Source organism: Bufo gargarizans, chromosome 10 (genome assembly GCF_014858855.1).
Source record: "Bufo gargarizans isolate SCDJY-AF-19 chromosome 10, ASM1485885v1, whole genome shotgun sequence".
Classification (NCBI taxonomy): domain Eukaryota; kingdom Metazoa; phylum Chordata; class Amphibia; order Anura; family Bufonidae; genus Bufo; species Bufo gargarizans.
This window is the reverse complement of record NC_058089.1, coordinates 74,443,703-74,458,697: the sequence shown is the minus strand read 5'-3', so window position 1 is coordinate 74,458,697 and position 14,995 is coordinate 74,443,703. Positions and strand designations below refer to the sequence as shown.

General features: G+C 41.4%; 1 protein-coding gene across 1 annotated transcript; it reads right to left on the bottom strand.

Moving 5' to 3' along the window:
- Window positions 1-4,916: 4,916 nt before the first annotated feature.
- On the bottom strand, window positions 4,917-9,617 carry LOC122920953 (chymotrypsinogen A-like). The gene is made up of 7 exons (XM_044270796.1): window positions 9,566-9,617; window positions 9,379-9,482; window positions 7,806-7,885; window positions 7,562-7,640; window positions 7,217-7,397; window positions 5,486-5,619; window positions 4,917-5,078 (listed from the first exon to the last, which is right to left on the bottom strand). Exons 1-7 carry the CDS (start codon window positions 9,615-9,617, stop codon window positions 4,917-4,919), a joined length of 792 nt encoding a protein of 263 aa, XP_044126731.1.
- Window positions 9,618-14,995: the final 5,378 nt, after the last annotated feature.

Below are 14,995 nucleotides of genomic sequence, written 5' to 3'. Positions count from 1 at the left end.
CTTTCCGTCGCATGTTGGTACCTCCAAATATCGTGTAGTGGTGTGGTTTTAAGGAGCTTACCCAACCCAGGACAATGTCCCACCGCCACCCGGGGGCAATCAATTGATGCAATAATAGGAATGTTGAAATCTCCACCTAGAATAGTGGGTCCCTTTGCTACCTTCAATATCTTCTTAAAAAAATGATTAATAAAAGAGAGTTGATGAGAGTTAGGAACGTATTCATTAACTATGGTATAATCCATATGATTGATAGAGCATAGAAGAATAATGAAACGCCCTGCCCGGGTCAGTAATGCATTGGTATAGATTAAATTGAACCGAATGTCTGATCCCTATGAGGACCCCCCACTCTTAACCGATGCAGAGGCAAAGAAAATGTGTGGATAATGCCTATTCAGGTATCCATGTGTATTAGAGGCTAACAAATGCATTTCCTGAGCTAAGAATATATCGCACCTTATCTTATTGCCGTCTGACCACATTGCTGAGTGCTTGTAAGGGGAATGAAGACCTTTCACATTTAAAGACATCAAATTCAAAACCATGGTAGCTCATAGGAGTGTATGAAATGTTTGGAACATAGAGGAGGAGAGAGATGAGCGGCTCTAGACAGACTGGCACTGAAATCACGACTAGTGTTGAGCGCGAATATTCGAATTACGAATATTTATCGCGAATATCGCAACTTCGAGAATTCTTGAATATTTCGAATATAGGTCTATATATTCGTTTTTCGAATATTTGTACATTTATTTATTTTTACTTGAAAAATCGGCAAGGTAATAATTGCGTAATATGCGAATATTACGCAATCAATACAGGCGTGGATCAAAAACGAATATATAGCACTATATTCCTAACCATCACCTAATCGTCAATTGTAATCATAGGGTCTCCAAGTGCCGCCAAAAGTTCCGTTAGAACTTCATGTCAGCGTATTAGAAATCTTTTCCCATCTATTGTAGTTGCAAGACCAAAGGGAAATAGCCAATGGTAAAGGATTTTCTTCGAGCGGAGAAGATCCATCAGAGGTTTTAGTTGTCTTCTTTTGTAGAGTGTTATGGGAGCTAAATCCTTGAAGAGAGTTAATTGATGACCTTTAAAGTCCCATTGTGGTGTATCTCTGTCTTTCTTCAAAATGTTTTCTTTTACTATGAAATCAAGGAATCTGCAAATTATGTCTCTTGGAGGATTTGAGGGTTCTGGACATGGCCTGTGTGCTCTTTCTATCTTAATGGAAAGGGGGTAATGATCCCCTAGAAGAATAAAAGTGAGATGTTTAACAGTGTTCAGCAATGATTCTGAGGTATAGGTTTCAAGGAGACCACGGATTCTTAGATTATTATTGTGATTATGATTATCTTGATCTTCCACGTGAGTGTAGAGCAAACTTAGTTGTTCTTAGCATGAATGGAAATGGGTAGTCACTTCTTTAGTGTGATGGCAGAGGTCAGCCACCATATCTTTTGGGGTGTCTACTCGATGGCCTATTTGTCTTAGGTCTTGTTTAATCTCCTGGAGGACTTGCACCAGAGTAGATAGTGCTTTAGTAAGGGTTTGTGAAAGAAAGTTCTGGACAGAGGTTGATTGTCAAGGATGAATTTAAAGATGTCTGGAACTTATAAATAAACGACCAACTTGGCTTGATCCCAAACTAAGTAGCATAAAGGTGAGCCCTAAAAAAACCCTAAGAGCTCTCCCTGACTGCTATGCACATGCAAGGGTCTCAATGGTAGACGATTGCATGCCCACGTATCTAAGACTGTGTGACACCTGAAAACCTTATAATAGTGAGGGGACACGACCACCGGCTCCATGCACTTAATACGGACGGAGTCAGGGTCACCTAGAATCAAGCAAGCAAGGAAACACAATAAAGGAAAATACTTATCTGAGCAAGCAGCAGCCTCCAGCAGTGAACACTCATCCAGGAAGTAGTATAAACCGCAAAGTTAGGCAGTATGGGAGGGAATATAAAGGAAGACAATTAGTCTAAATAAGTGATACCTGGCAGAAGGAAAGGAGATGACAAAGTGAAACCAAAACAAAGAACGTCATACAAGAGGTAGAGAAGAGCATATGTCAGACCTTCTCACAGAACTGGCGGTGACATTGATCAGATTGAAAAGATATGTTATCCTCTACAGAAAGGGTTGCATCGTTTCCTGAGTGAGAAAGGGGTATCAGAACCCGAAGGTGGTTTAGTGATAAACTTTTCCATATTTCCCTTGGGTTCAGAAACTTTAGAGATTGAGGCAGAGTCTTTAACTGTAAGTTTCCCGTATTTCACCATTACAGAGGTGATGTGCATACACTGAGTAAAGGAGCGAATGTATTATACTGCTGTGTCACCTATATGAATTACATAATAGCAATAATACACAGAAAAGAACCCATATCAAAGGAGGTTAGGTATCTGCAAACACTGAGTCGGAGGCTCTTTAGGCAGTTTAAATTAAAGTAGCTGGGACCTTCAGACACCTGTGTAATGTAAGGGGGGGGGGGGATGCCCAGCAGTAAAAATTTAGGCTTAGCCTAGGAGATGGGGGGGCTATGAAACCCTCAAGAAGAAAAATATTGCTTTTAGACACTATGTTGGGGCCCACAATAGTGAAAAAATTTGTAAATAAGTCCCCGTCCTGTACTAGTGTTGCAAGAGAGTGTAGAGGGATATAGTGTATCCCTTCTTGAATGTAGGCCTAGTGGGTTAAAAAAGCTGAAGGAGGCTCTGAGATGTACTGAGAAGCTCCCCTCACCTTACAGCTTTCCCCAAAGCGTAGCAAGAGCGGATGAAGAGGGCCATTGCTAAGTCTAGGGCCAGTGATGTTAGGGCACTAAGCAGCAAGCAGACCCATTTGGGCGTGGAGCCAAAGCATCCCAAAATGGAGGACAGGCATCAGATTTTCTGCAGCTAGGTGGCGGCGGCGAGATGTGGTCCGTTGCGAGGTTCTGGTCACCAGTGCACCGCTATTACTGTACTCGGCCTAGGGGAATATATTTTGATCCGGGAGCAGGTCCGCAGGGGACCGGTTGGGCCTTAGGTGGGAGGCGGGGATCTCAAAGACCGCTCTAGGCTGCGGCTTCCCACGCGCTGCAGGCAGCAGTTTCTTGCTGTCTGCACATCCTGCTCCATTAACGGCTATCTCCACCCCATTGAATCTGAATCTGCATATTTTAACAAGCAAAAGACATTAGGCATAAATCTGTTAAAGGTGCCAATGCTGCAGCATTTCCAAACTCAACTGTTGGAAGCAGTGTCTTCAGTGTACTTGTGTAAAGTATAGATACAGTGACGTAGCTATATGGGAAGCAGGGGAAGTGACTGCTTTGGGCCCAAGTTTTATTTTCATTGCCCCAGCAACATGCGGCATGGATTTATATGAGACAGGGCTTGAACAGTGCAGGAGGGGTCCGCCTGGCACATATAGTGGCCCTAGCTATGTTCTCCTTGTCTGAAAACAGCGCTGAACTAGTACATCTGGACTCAGATGGAGAGGACACTTCCCTGGGCCTGGATCTATGATGTGTGTAGCAAGTGCCCAAACCAGATGAGGAGAGAGAACAGCAGCAGCACCAGAATGTGTAGCGGCACGAGCAGCTGCAGTACCTTATCTGACTGTCTGTAAGTGGCATTGGGCAGTGCCAGCATGTCACGGACTTGTAGTTCAGTGACACAATGACAATGAGTAGAGAAGTGGAGAGGGAGAGGGCTCAGGGAGAGGTAGGGGAAACTATAAGCTCATTGCTACTGCCTGAAAGTGCAACTGATGGCATCACAAAACTCAGTCAGAACTGATGAGTAATTTTATTTTGTGACTCCTGTTTTTCTTTTTAAACATTTATTTTACTGTTTTTATTTTGTATCAGAGCTGCAGTTCCTAGGGATGCCTGCCAGAGGAAGGACTCCATAGGGACACTGCAAATGAAGCTGAGACTGTAGTTCTATTGAACTACAGTCTAAGCTGAAATAAATCGGAATGTTGCATATTGTAGCCCCCTATTCTCTTTTAAATATATAAAAATAAAACAATTTAAATCATTCCCCCTTTCTTCAGAATTAAAATAGATAAAAAACAATGATCATAGACATCACTGCATCAAAAATACGGTGAATGGTTATTAGAAAAAAAACTAACATCAAAATGACAATTCACCGTTTTTTCATCACTTCACTTGCCCAAAAAATGTCGTAAAATGTGAGTGAAAAGTCGCACACACTACAAAATGGTATTAATAAAAACTACAGATCATCCTGAAAAAAAAACAGATCCATAGACATAACTATAAAAAAGTTACTGGGGTCAGAATATGGCAATGAAAAGAAAAAAAATCTTGTTGTTTCAGTATTAAAGCACAAGAATAAACTATATAAATATGATTTTGTTGTAATTGTAGTGATCCAGAGAATGAAGGGCACAGGACAGTTTTACCACATAGGGAACCCGGAAAACTGTGGTGGAATTCTGTATTCTTATTTTGTTTTTCCTTTCGTATTCCATATTAAATGGAGGCAATAGAAAGTACAAATTGTCCTGTAAAAAAAAAAGGCCCATATACAGCTATGTGAATGGGAAAATAGAAAAGTTATGGCTCCGGGAAGACAGGGAAGAAAAAGGAAAACACGAAGACAAAAAAACCTTCGGTATTAAAGGGGTTACAGTACAAGAGGAGATGGATGGCTACCCTCACTGACCACCAAGTTAGACAGAGTGAGGGTTGCATGGGAGGAGGTTGCAGGGAAGTTGCTGGTAGGGCAGGGCTCCATTCGAACATTTGCTGGGAGGCCCACTCAGTTGTAGTTACACCCCAGTACATGTTTTGCACATTATGTGTTATTAAATATACACTTAATTGTTACAAAATATTATTTATTATAGTAACTTTATTAATGACTAATATTCATAGAGATACATTTAGTTAGCAGCAACTGTCTGGTCCAACCAGGCTCTAAGAGCGGTCACCCGAGCGTACACAGCAGGAGTAGATGTAGAGCAGGTAGAGCTTCCCCAGGACACAATGCCAGCCAAGGTCCAAGCCCCATTTCTCTGGCATACAAGAGGTCCACCAGAGTCACCCTATAGAGGAATTCAAAGAAAATGTGAGCATCCTACAGATTTATTCATGTCCCGGTGTCTCTTGGGAATTCATTTAGCAAAATATCATGTATATTGCCACATTATGGCTCAATGCAGGTGTTGTATATATAGTGCCAATGGTGGGATCAGAGTCCTATCTGTGAGATCAACAAGCTTTGGAAAAGGCCCCATGTCCTGTACACAGGCATATTACTCCAGGTTGTACAGAGTTGTAATATAAATATAACTCAAATACACCTCTGTGGGGCCCTATTCTTCCCTAGCATACTATCTTTGACTAGTTTTATAGGGTGAGAAATAGAAATTACACATGTAAAAGGCCTAATTCTGTTCATTCACAATGACAATGTCTTAGGTAGGACCAAAAGCTTCTTATGATATCATACCATGCAGGAGGAGACTCCAGATGCTCCAGCGCAGACCATGGTGCTAAGGATTTTGGATCCCCAGTATCTCTGACAGTCAGTAGTGGTCAGAAGAGGCAGAGCGACCTGCTGCAGTTTGCTTGGAGTTATTTGTGCTAAGAAAAACAAGGCATAATAAAGGAACTGATATTAAGCTTAACCCTTTAATAACTACTGTAGGTCTGAGAAGTGTGGCAGTTAACCAGCCCTAAGGCCTCTTTCAGACGAGTGTGTCCTGTGTGGAAATCACACTCCATCTTATGGACACTGCTAGTTTTGCAGGAGCACACGGCATTATTCTGTACAGAAAGCATGATTTCCGCAAAAGACATGCTCGTCTGAAAGACTTAACTTTTTTATTTGTTGGGCTACCTAAATAATTTATGCTTTGTAATCATCTCACATAGGGCTTTTTTTTTTTTTTTTTGTACAAAAAACTGGGCAAAACAAATTAAAAAAACATTATGAAGTAATTATTTAACCCCTTAAGGACCCTGCCATATTTCACCTTAAGTACCCTGCCACCTGACATGTGTCACTATATGTGGTATTTAACTTTGAAACGCTTTTACTTATCGAGGCCATTCTTAGATTGTTTTCTCGTCACATCTTGTACTTCATGACAGTGGTAAAATTGAGTTAAAAAAATCATTTTTATTTATAAAGAATACCAGATTTACCCCAAATTTTGAAAAATTTGCAAATTTCCTCATTTCTATTTCTCTACTTTTATAATAGATAAGTAATACCTCAAAAAATAGTTACTTTACATTCCCCATATATCTACAGTACTTCATGTTTGGATCATTTTGTGAATGCCATTTTATTTTTGGGGGACGTTAGAAGGCTTAGAGGTTTAGAAGCAAATCTTGAAATTTCTCTGAAAATTTCCAAAACCCACTTTTTAAGGACCAGTTCCCTTCTGAAGTCACTTTGTGGGGCTTGCATAATAGAAACCACCCAAAAATGATGTAAGAATAGTATAATTATTAGCAATTCTTCTGTGTCTCTCCATGTGCAGTATGTGACAGATTAATATGTTTTGTGTCTAACACACCTTTGTTTATAAAATAATAATTGGCAAGAAATTAGAGCTGAGTGTGAACAAACCCAAAATTCTTGAGATTCATTTTAGGTTAATCAGAGATAGAAAGAACTCATTTTTTTAAATCATGGCTGAACAGAAAGAATTACCGTAGCTTAGCTGCCTGAGAGGCCTTGATTGATATGGAGAGCACTTGAGTACTCGTGTGGGCCAGACAATGCTCCTCTGGGTTTCTGGGGAAAATATCACTTACATCTGATGGCATTAGAGGCTTAGCTTTCTTTTTATTTTTGAAAGAAAAGTTCAATTTAATATCTTTCCCAGAAACCCAAAGATATGCACACATCTCTTTTCCAGAGGAGTGTTATACAGAGACGTTTAATACTCCTTCCTTTTAGAAGAAAGGCTGATTTTCATGTCTCCTTTCAAGGAGTCTTTCCTTCTTTCTGTCTCTTTCTTTCTTATTTGTGTAGAATCAATTTTTACTCGAAACAAAAATTGCTCATCTCTAGCAAACATGTGCAACAGGGTTAGTTACAGGTTGGTTTCAGCCTTAATGTCATATTTTTCTGCTTATTCACACCAGAAAGCAGGTGTAAATGCTTTGATAAATCTGCCCCAATGTTTCCTATATACTTATAGCGCTGTCTGTAATTATGGAAACTTACATGCAGCATTTACATAGCCCCATCCAGTAGTAACACATCTCTCTCCTCCATTGAATACATCAACGCTAGCAGCAACGCACACAGGGGAGACCCGGCTGTCGAATGTAGCAGCACTGGTGAGCTTCAGGAGAGTGATATCATTTGCAATGGTAAAGGAGTTGTAGCTGGGGTGTCTGAAGACCTGTTAAAAGACCACATCAGTTATATATGTAGTTAGCACTTTCAATTGCATCTGATTTCCATTTACAAATGATGTGTCAAAACATTCATGGCATCTTCATTTGTGATATATTTCCATATGTAAGTTTATGTCTGTATTTGTTTAGCCATTTTAGTGTAGCTTACCCTGGAAATGGTCTTGGTTTGAATAGGCTCAGCAGAGGAGGAACGGTCAAATTCACCCAGAATTACACGGTGGGAGGTTCTGTGTATCAGAGAGTCACAGATATTCATGGTTTTACTCTGAGGTACCACGTCAACATATTATTTTCACAAATTTAATAAACTTTGATGGAATTCCAGAGTTGCTCTAAACTTTAAAATGCTGGCATATGAAATACTATAAAGTCAACTAATATAAAATACTTACGTGACTCCACAGTGAGCAGCAGTGACAACCCAGAGACTGTTGATCAGGGAACCACCACAGAAGTGGAATCCAGTGTAGTCCTGTAGGGTACAATAATATGAGTCAATGTTTTGTTTTCTAATAACCCAGAAAGGGACATTTTACAGTTTTCACTCACATTAGAACTACTTGTGCTATGTTCAGACATGGTAGAATTGTGATAGATTTGTGGCCCAGTTTACAGTACAATTTATGTGGATGGGGTTTTCAATGCCACGGATAAAATCAGTATGGAAATACTGTATGATGATTTGCAAATTTAAAAATATGTAGCAAAGCTCTTTCTTGATCATTTTCACCAAGGATCTCACCCATCTCAATGCATAGTAGTGTACTGTAAAATAAACTGCAAATCCACAGCACAAAAAATCTTCTGATTTGGGGCAATTTTTTTGTAGGGAAATTTCTGCTATATTTGGACTTTGCATTAGGTATTATGACGCATGACAGTGTCTTATTTTCAGTCTACAAAAAATGGATCTGTGAAAGTTGATTCCTTTCATGTGAAGTTCTTATCTTACTCTCATCAATAGAAAGGGCCATTCTTCATCCACAAACACAGAAAAGAATAGGAACTGCACTGAGATGCAGATTGGACACGCTGAACCATTAGAAAACAGATGTGTGTATCGCCCCATAGAAATAAATTGGTCAGTGTGCACTATCCATGAAAAAAAGATACACTGAAGAAAATATGGCCATGCACTTAAGCCCTTAGACACACAAGCCCTTAGTCCACCTAGAAGCCAACTTAGTCTCTGCCTGTAATGTCTGCCTAATAAATAAAAAAATACACTAAAAGGGCTTGTGTCATAAAGCATATTCTACCAGCATCAAACCTGGATATGAATACTTTTGTAATTGTATGTAATAAAAAATGTAGTATGGCCAGTGGGCTATTAAATAAAATGTATCTGTATACCTGCCACCTGCTGTTTGTTCTTTTCCTTATTTTTATGGGTCAAACGTGCTCAGTTTAAATCTTCAACTGCCACCAGCCATATGCTATGTTAGAAGCTGTGGCAGTTACGGAAAAAGAGTTGCAGCAGAAAGGACAGGCCCCCTGAGCTGGCAGGCTGAAGATGATCTAGCAGAGCAATATGGGCAGTGAATCTAGAGATCTCTGGATCCATGTGAGGAACAGGGCTGGTTCTAGTTTTGTTAGAAAGATATCGTCATGTGCCATATGATGTCGGATTTTCATTTTTACATTAACCATGGCTTAACTCCTTTAACTGTTCACAGTCGCACTGGCTCCTTTTCTGATGGATTTCTGACAGGGTCAATGTGGCTTGGTCTCATGACCACTGTGGTCAATCACTGTCCTCAGTGGTCACCTGTTCTCAAATGGCACATCACCGCTAATGGGACCATTATGAGTCAATACAAGCCATCAAGATTCATTAGTATCTTTTAAAGATGCCTTGAACTAAAGCGATGATGTTAGTGTGAACAAATAGTATGGGATTGCAATTATTATTAGATATATCTTTGGAATAATTTAAACTAGGTATGTTAAATGTTTTCACAGTACCTGAAGGGACACTTGCCATGGCCAGGAACCAGAAACGGCATTCTCACCGTTCACAATTCTTGCATAGCCAGTAATAACAGGTTTGATACTTGGCACACCGCAGCCTAAATATTAAGAAATTATTATTATTCAATCTAAGAAATTACTATAGAAAATAAAATGTTAACTTAGGCATTTTCTAACTTACCAAGAGTACCCCCAAGCAGGGCAAGGCATGACAAGAGCCAAAGGAATGCCATTGTAGTCACTGTGTAACAGTGGCACTGGAACACATTTGTCACTCTTATATACTCTCAAGCAACCAACCAAATTAGAGCTCAAGTTATCAGAAGGTCATGTTTATGGTTTTTTTAAACTCTCTATCTGAGGCCTTGAGTTAATATAGAACACTCTACCAGCTGCGCAGAGGAGTATAGATAAGGGTAAAATATTTTCAGTCAGATTACGTATTTGAATGGAAAATTATAGTTAGATTGCATACATCTTCCATTACTATACATCAAATTAATATTTTCTGTAAATCAACAGTTTCAAAAATAATGATATTAAGCTTTTAATAGTCCAAAGATTACTATACAGACCAGCAAAAAATAATACTTGATCTGACCCCTTTCTCAGGGCATGGAATAGGCATGAGCACAAATAAGATTTATTGCATATTTCACAAAAATGTTTCTGCCAAATGAATCCGAAGTTTTGGCGATCTGCTTTGGAGAAATTGTGCAAATTGGTACACAGCATTTTATATTTAACTCCTCCTACTCCAGGCCAGTTTTCACCTTCCTGCCCAAGCCTATTTTTGACAAATCCAACATGTGTCACTTTATGTAGTAATAATTTTGTAAAAGTTTACTTATGCTACTTTCACACTAGCGTTTCTATTTTCCACTATTGAGATCCGTCATAAGGGCTCAATACCAGAGTAAAATGCTTCCGTTTTGTCCCCATTCATTGTCAATGGGAATAAAATGTAACTGAACAGAATGGAATGCTCCAAAATACATTACTTTTTGTTTGGTTGCGTTCCCATACCGGAGAGAAAACTGCAGCAAGCTGCAATTTTCTTTCCGTCATGGGATGTGGAGCAAGATCTTTCATGACCCGCAATGCAAGTCAATGGGGACGGATCAGTTTAACTCTGACACAATAGAAAACACATCTGTCCCCCATTGACTTTCAATGGAATTCATAACGGATCCGTCTTGGGTGTGTTAAAGATAATACAACTGGATCCGTTCATAATGGATGCAGCTGGTTGTATTATCACTAACTGAAGCGTTTTTGATGAGCCCTGCCAGATGCAGCAAAAATTCTAGTGTGAAATTAGCCCTATCTAAGCGATTGTGAGACTGTTTTCCCATGACACATTTCCGAGACAGTGGTAAATTTAAGCAGCTATGGGCAAAATGTATTTCTCTCCAATAAAACAGATAGTGATACCACATAGTATTGTCATTACTTGACATTCCCCATATGTCTACTTTTTGTTGGCATCATTTTGTAAATGTTATTTTATTTATCAAGGATGTTAGACGAATTAGAACTTTTGATGCAATTTTTATTATTTTCCCAAAGACTTCCAAAACCTGCTGTTTAAAGGACTAATTCACTTAAGAAGTAACTTTTTGGGGTTTACATAATAGAAAGTGTTAATAAATCGGGATGAGCAGACCCGTGGATGTTCGGATTCGATGGGTTCGGCCGAACTTTAGTTCAAAGTTTGGCTCGGGTACCCGAATTCAACCCGAACTTGACCCCAAAACTGAACCCCATAGAAGTCAATGGGTGCTGTAAAATAGTCGTAGTAAGGGTTGAAGGGCTGCAAAAGCAAGCAAAATGGGGGTAAGAGCAGGACCTTTTCCCTAAAAAATGTGGATAGTGAAATGACTTGAAATCACATAGTAACATAGTTTATAAGTTTGAAAAAAGGCAACTGTCCATCTAGTTCACCCTGTTATCCCGAAAGTTGATCCAGAGGAATGCAAAAAAAAACAAAAAACTGTGAGGTAGAAGACAAAAAGAAATTTCTTCCCCACTCCAATCAGGCAATTTAGAATAGCTCCCTAGATCAACGACCCTTCTTTAGTAACTATAACATTTAATATTACATTCCAGAAATACATCCAGGCCCCTCTTGAACTCTTTTAGTGAACTCCCCATCACCACTGCAGGAGCTGGTCACAGCAAATACAGTAGATGGCTTCAAAAAAGTTTTAGACGACTTTTTAATTCAAAATAACATTGAGGCTTATGGCAATGTATAGAAATCTTGTTGTACACACCATTTCCCTTTGGCCCAACCCCTTCCTAAAAAGAAGATGGATATTGTTCCTGGGATTTGTTCCGTGGATCGATATACCACTACTGCAGGTTGGAATTGATGGACTTTTGTCTTTTTACAACCTTAACAACTATGTAACCACCTCCTCAGGCAGAGAGCTCGACTGCCGACCGAGCCAGACGCATGTGAGAGAGCTCCTCTCCATGTGAACCAGCAAACTGGTAAAATTCGCTACCTAGCCCAATAAAGAATGGGAAAAGTGGGAAAATATATTCCCAAGACACGCCTGAGCCTCCCAGATAGGACCGCCAAGCTCAAGATATGGAGAAATTCCTAAATAAGAAGCCTCTGGCCACAAGCACTAACAAGATGGCACCGTCTGAACACGAGGACTGGCTGCAGGAAGCAGAGGGAGCGGATGGCATCTCTAAAGATCAAGAGGCCAGGTCCCGTGCTAACGCCTCTGCACCCATCTCGCGCCAGTTTATACAACATGCCTGTCATCAGCGTTAGCTCCAGTGCTGCAAGATCCCACTGAAATCAAGAGCGACGTCAAGCACATCGGGCATCATGTTGAAAAATTGGAACAAACCAAACACAGGCGGCCATACTCACCTTCACCAGCACTCTGGGTGACAACAGCGCCGCATTTGCTAACTCACTGGACAATGCTTACGCTCTGATAGAAGACCAGGAGAACCGCAGTAGAAGGAAAAATATCCAGCTGCGTGGTCTCCCAGAGCAGGTGTCCCATGAAGTGCTGCCTGAGGCGGCTGCCGCCATTTTCTCTGGCCTAGTAGGAGCCGAACGAGCAGCTGAAATCTGCGTGGAACGCATCCACAGGACCCTGAGGACCCTGCCCTATAAATGGCTATTCCCCTTCGGTCTTACTTTCTCCTCCGAAGGCAAGAGATGCACGATTCGTACACCAGCGGACTTACCAGCAGCATGGACTCTGCTTTAAACAACCCCGCTGGACATTCCATCATGGTTCCCGTCAGCCGACACGGGAGTTCAGCTGCCAGATTTGCCAGAAGAACAGCAGTGGACCAAGGCCGCGACGAAAAGAAACACCAGCTACAGGCCTTGAGGCCTCACATCCTGTTTAAAAGTCACTACCTCACTTAAAGACAGTGGCTGTGGGAATCAGCGGTGACTTGCTAGCCCACAGCTCAGATGTTATCACGGTTCCAGCGTGCAAGTATACGCCAATGTAATATGTACCTACCTTACTTGCTGCATTTTGTGTGGTGCTCGCGTTGTGGCCTTGCGGTCCTGGGACCCCACTTCGTTGGTTCCCCGGATCGACAGGCCACGGGTGAGCTGCTTTTGGGTAGTGGCTGGGATCCGACAGACGGACCGCCTGAAGGCCGCCTTGATGTTAACATGGCACTAGCGTGGGTAATGATATTTAGCCCCACTCTCTATGTTTGATATATATGTTAGAACTAGATGTAACAAGGGCCTTGCGGTCTAGGGCACTCGCTCTAACGAGTGATCCCTTGTATTGGCAGGCTACGCATCCACTGGCTAGGTTGATAGGGTATATGTTGTATTATCCTATTTAGTTTGCCACAATTCACAGGACAAGTCGCCTTATTCCCCCCATATGTCTGCAAACTTGTCTGGCACTCACGAGGGATCCTTTGGCGCACACCTGGTGCACGCGTCTTACATCAGGCTGGCTCGGGCCATTCGCGCTTTGCCTCATTCTGCTGGGCTGTGCGCTCGGCACGAGTCACCCGACATCTATGATGGAGATTTACTCCACTTTTCAGTTGTTCTTATTGTTCATTGTTATAACATGTTTCCCTGGTCACATGCATGAGTCCCAACTAATGCTTGCTCTGAGGTCATCTCACAGACTTCACTATGGCATCAATTAAATGTACTTCCTTTAATGTTAGAGGATTTAACACTCCACAGAAGAGGTCACAGGTTATCCGTATGCTGAAAAAATCTCACACTGACATCTGTTTTCTCCAAGAACTGCACTTTAAGTCAGCGCATATACCCACCCTCCCCAGAACTTACTTCCAGCACTGGTTTACTAGCGCATTCAGTAAGGCAGCTAGGGGAGTAGGTATAGCCATATCTAAGAGAGTCCCTTTCAAACTAACATGTATACAAGACGACCCACTATTAGGGCCGCTACATTTTTGTGAAAGGCTCAATTGGTACCCAGGTAGTGACTTTAGCCAGTCTATACAGCCCCAACCGAGGTCAAACAAAATGGATTGTCAACACTTTAAAAACATTCTCCTCTTTTGCTGAAGGTATCAGACTAATAGGAGGTGATCTTAACATTACATTGAATCCCATAATTGATGCCTCTGACGGCTCTTCGCAGCTGACCCAGGCAGCTTTAGGTTGTGTCAATACTTACTTAGCAGATGTCAATCTTGTAGACTCGTGGAGGTTGCTCCATCCTGCTGACAGAGACTATACCTTCTTTTCGGCTCCACATAATACATATAAGAGACTGGACTATGTCCTGATCTCTGGCAGTTGTGCTGACAGGGTGGAGCAATCTACCATTGAACCCATCAGTCTCAGACCATGCCCCAGTGTCTACTTCCCTACAGTTTCCAAGACTACAAACACAAGCCAGACAATGGAGGTTGAACGAAACACTTCTAGACAAACAATCGGACCTAAACACCCTCAGTCAGAAATTGTCTTGGTTCTTCGAGGATAATACCACAGAAGGAATGCCTCTCACAACTGTGTGGGAGACACATAAACAGGTCATGAGGGGGGAGCTCATTGCATTGGGCAGTAGAGTTAAAAAAAGAAAGGCAGGAATCCCTGAATTCCCTGTTTAAGCAAATTGCTGCCATTGAATCCGTACATAAACGCTCTAGAGCCCTAGAAGCACAGGAAGTTTTAATTAGCCTGCGTAAACAACTAACAGATCACCTGAATATCTGTCATGCAAAAACATACCAATACTCACAATTTCACTTCTACTCACACGGAGATAAGGGCACAAAGTTAATGTCCTCCCTCTTGAAGCAAAAGAAAGATTCCATGTAGATAGCAGGGATCAACACGAAAGAAGGTAACACCTTGCATAAAACATCAGACATAGCTAATGAATTCCAAAAATTCTACAGGACCTATATGGACTCCCCGAGAGGGTGACAGGGTCCACTGAGACCAGAGACACATTGATGGAGGACTTCTTAAAACACCTGCGACTTCCCAGCTTAAACAACACAGAAAGCGAGACTCTTTTATCCCCAATCACTGAGAAAGAAGTCATGGACGTCTTAGGCTCCATGCCACTGGGGAAAAGCCCTGGCCCTGACGGCTTCCCTGTGGGATACTACAAGA

Bases quoted from the DNA above. Each gene is read 5' to 3' on its own strand.
- LOC122920953 (XM_044270796.1), bottom strand. From the start codon at position 9,617: ATGGCATTCCTTTGGCTCTTGTCATGCCTTGCCCTGCTTGGGGGTACT. The intron at 7,886-9,378 runs GTACTGTGAAAA...TGTACCCTACAG, and splicing joins CATGGCAAGTGTCCCTTCAG to GACTACACTGGATTCCACTT. The intron at 7,641-7,805 runs GTAAGTATTTTA...TCTGATACACAG, and splicing joins GCTGCTCACTGTGGAGTCAC to AACCTCCCACCGTGTAATTC.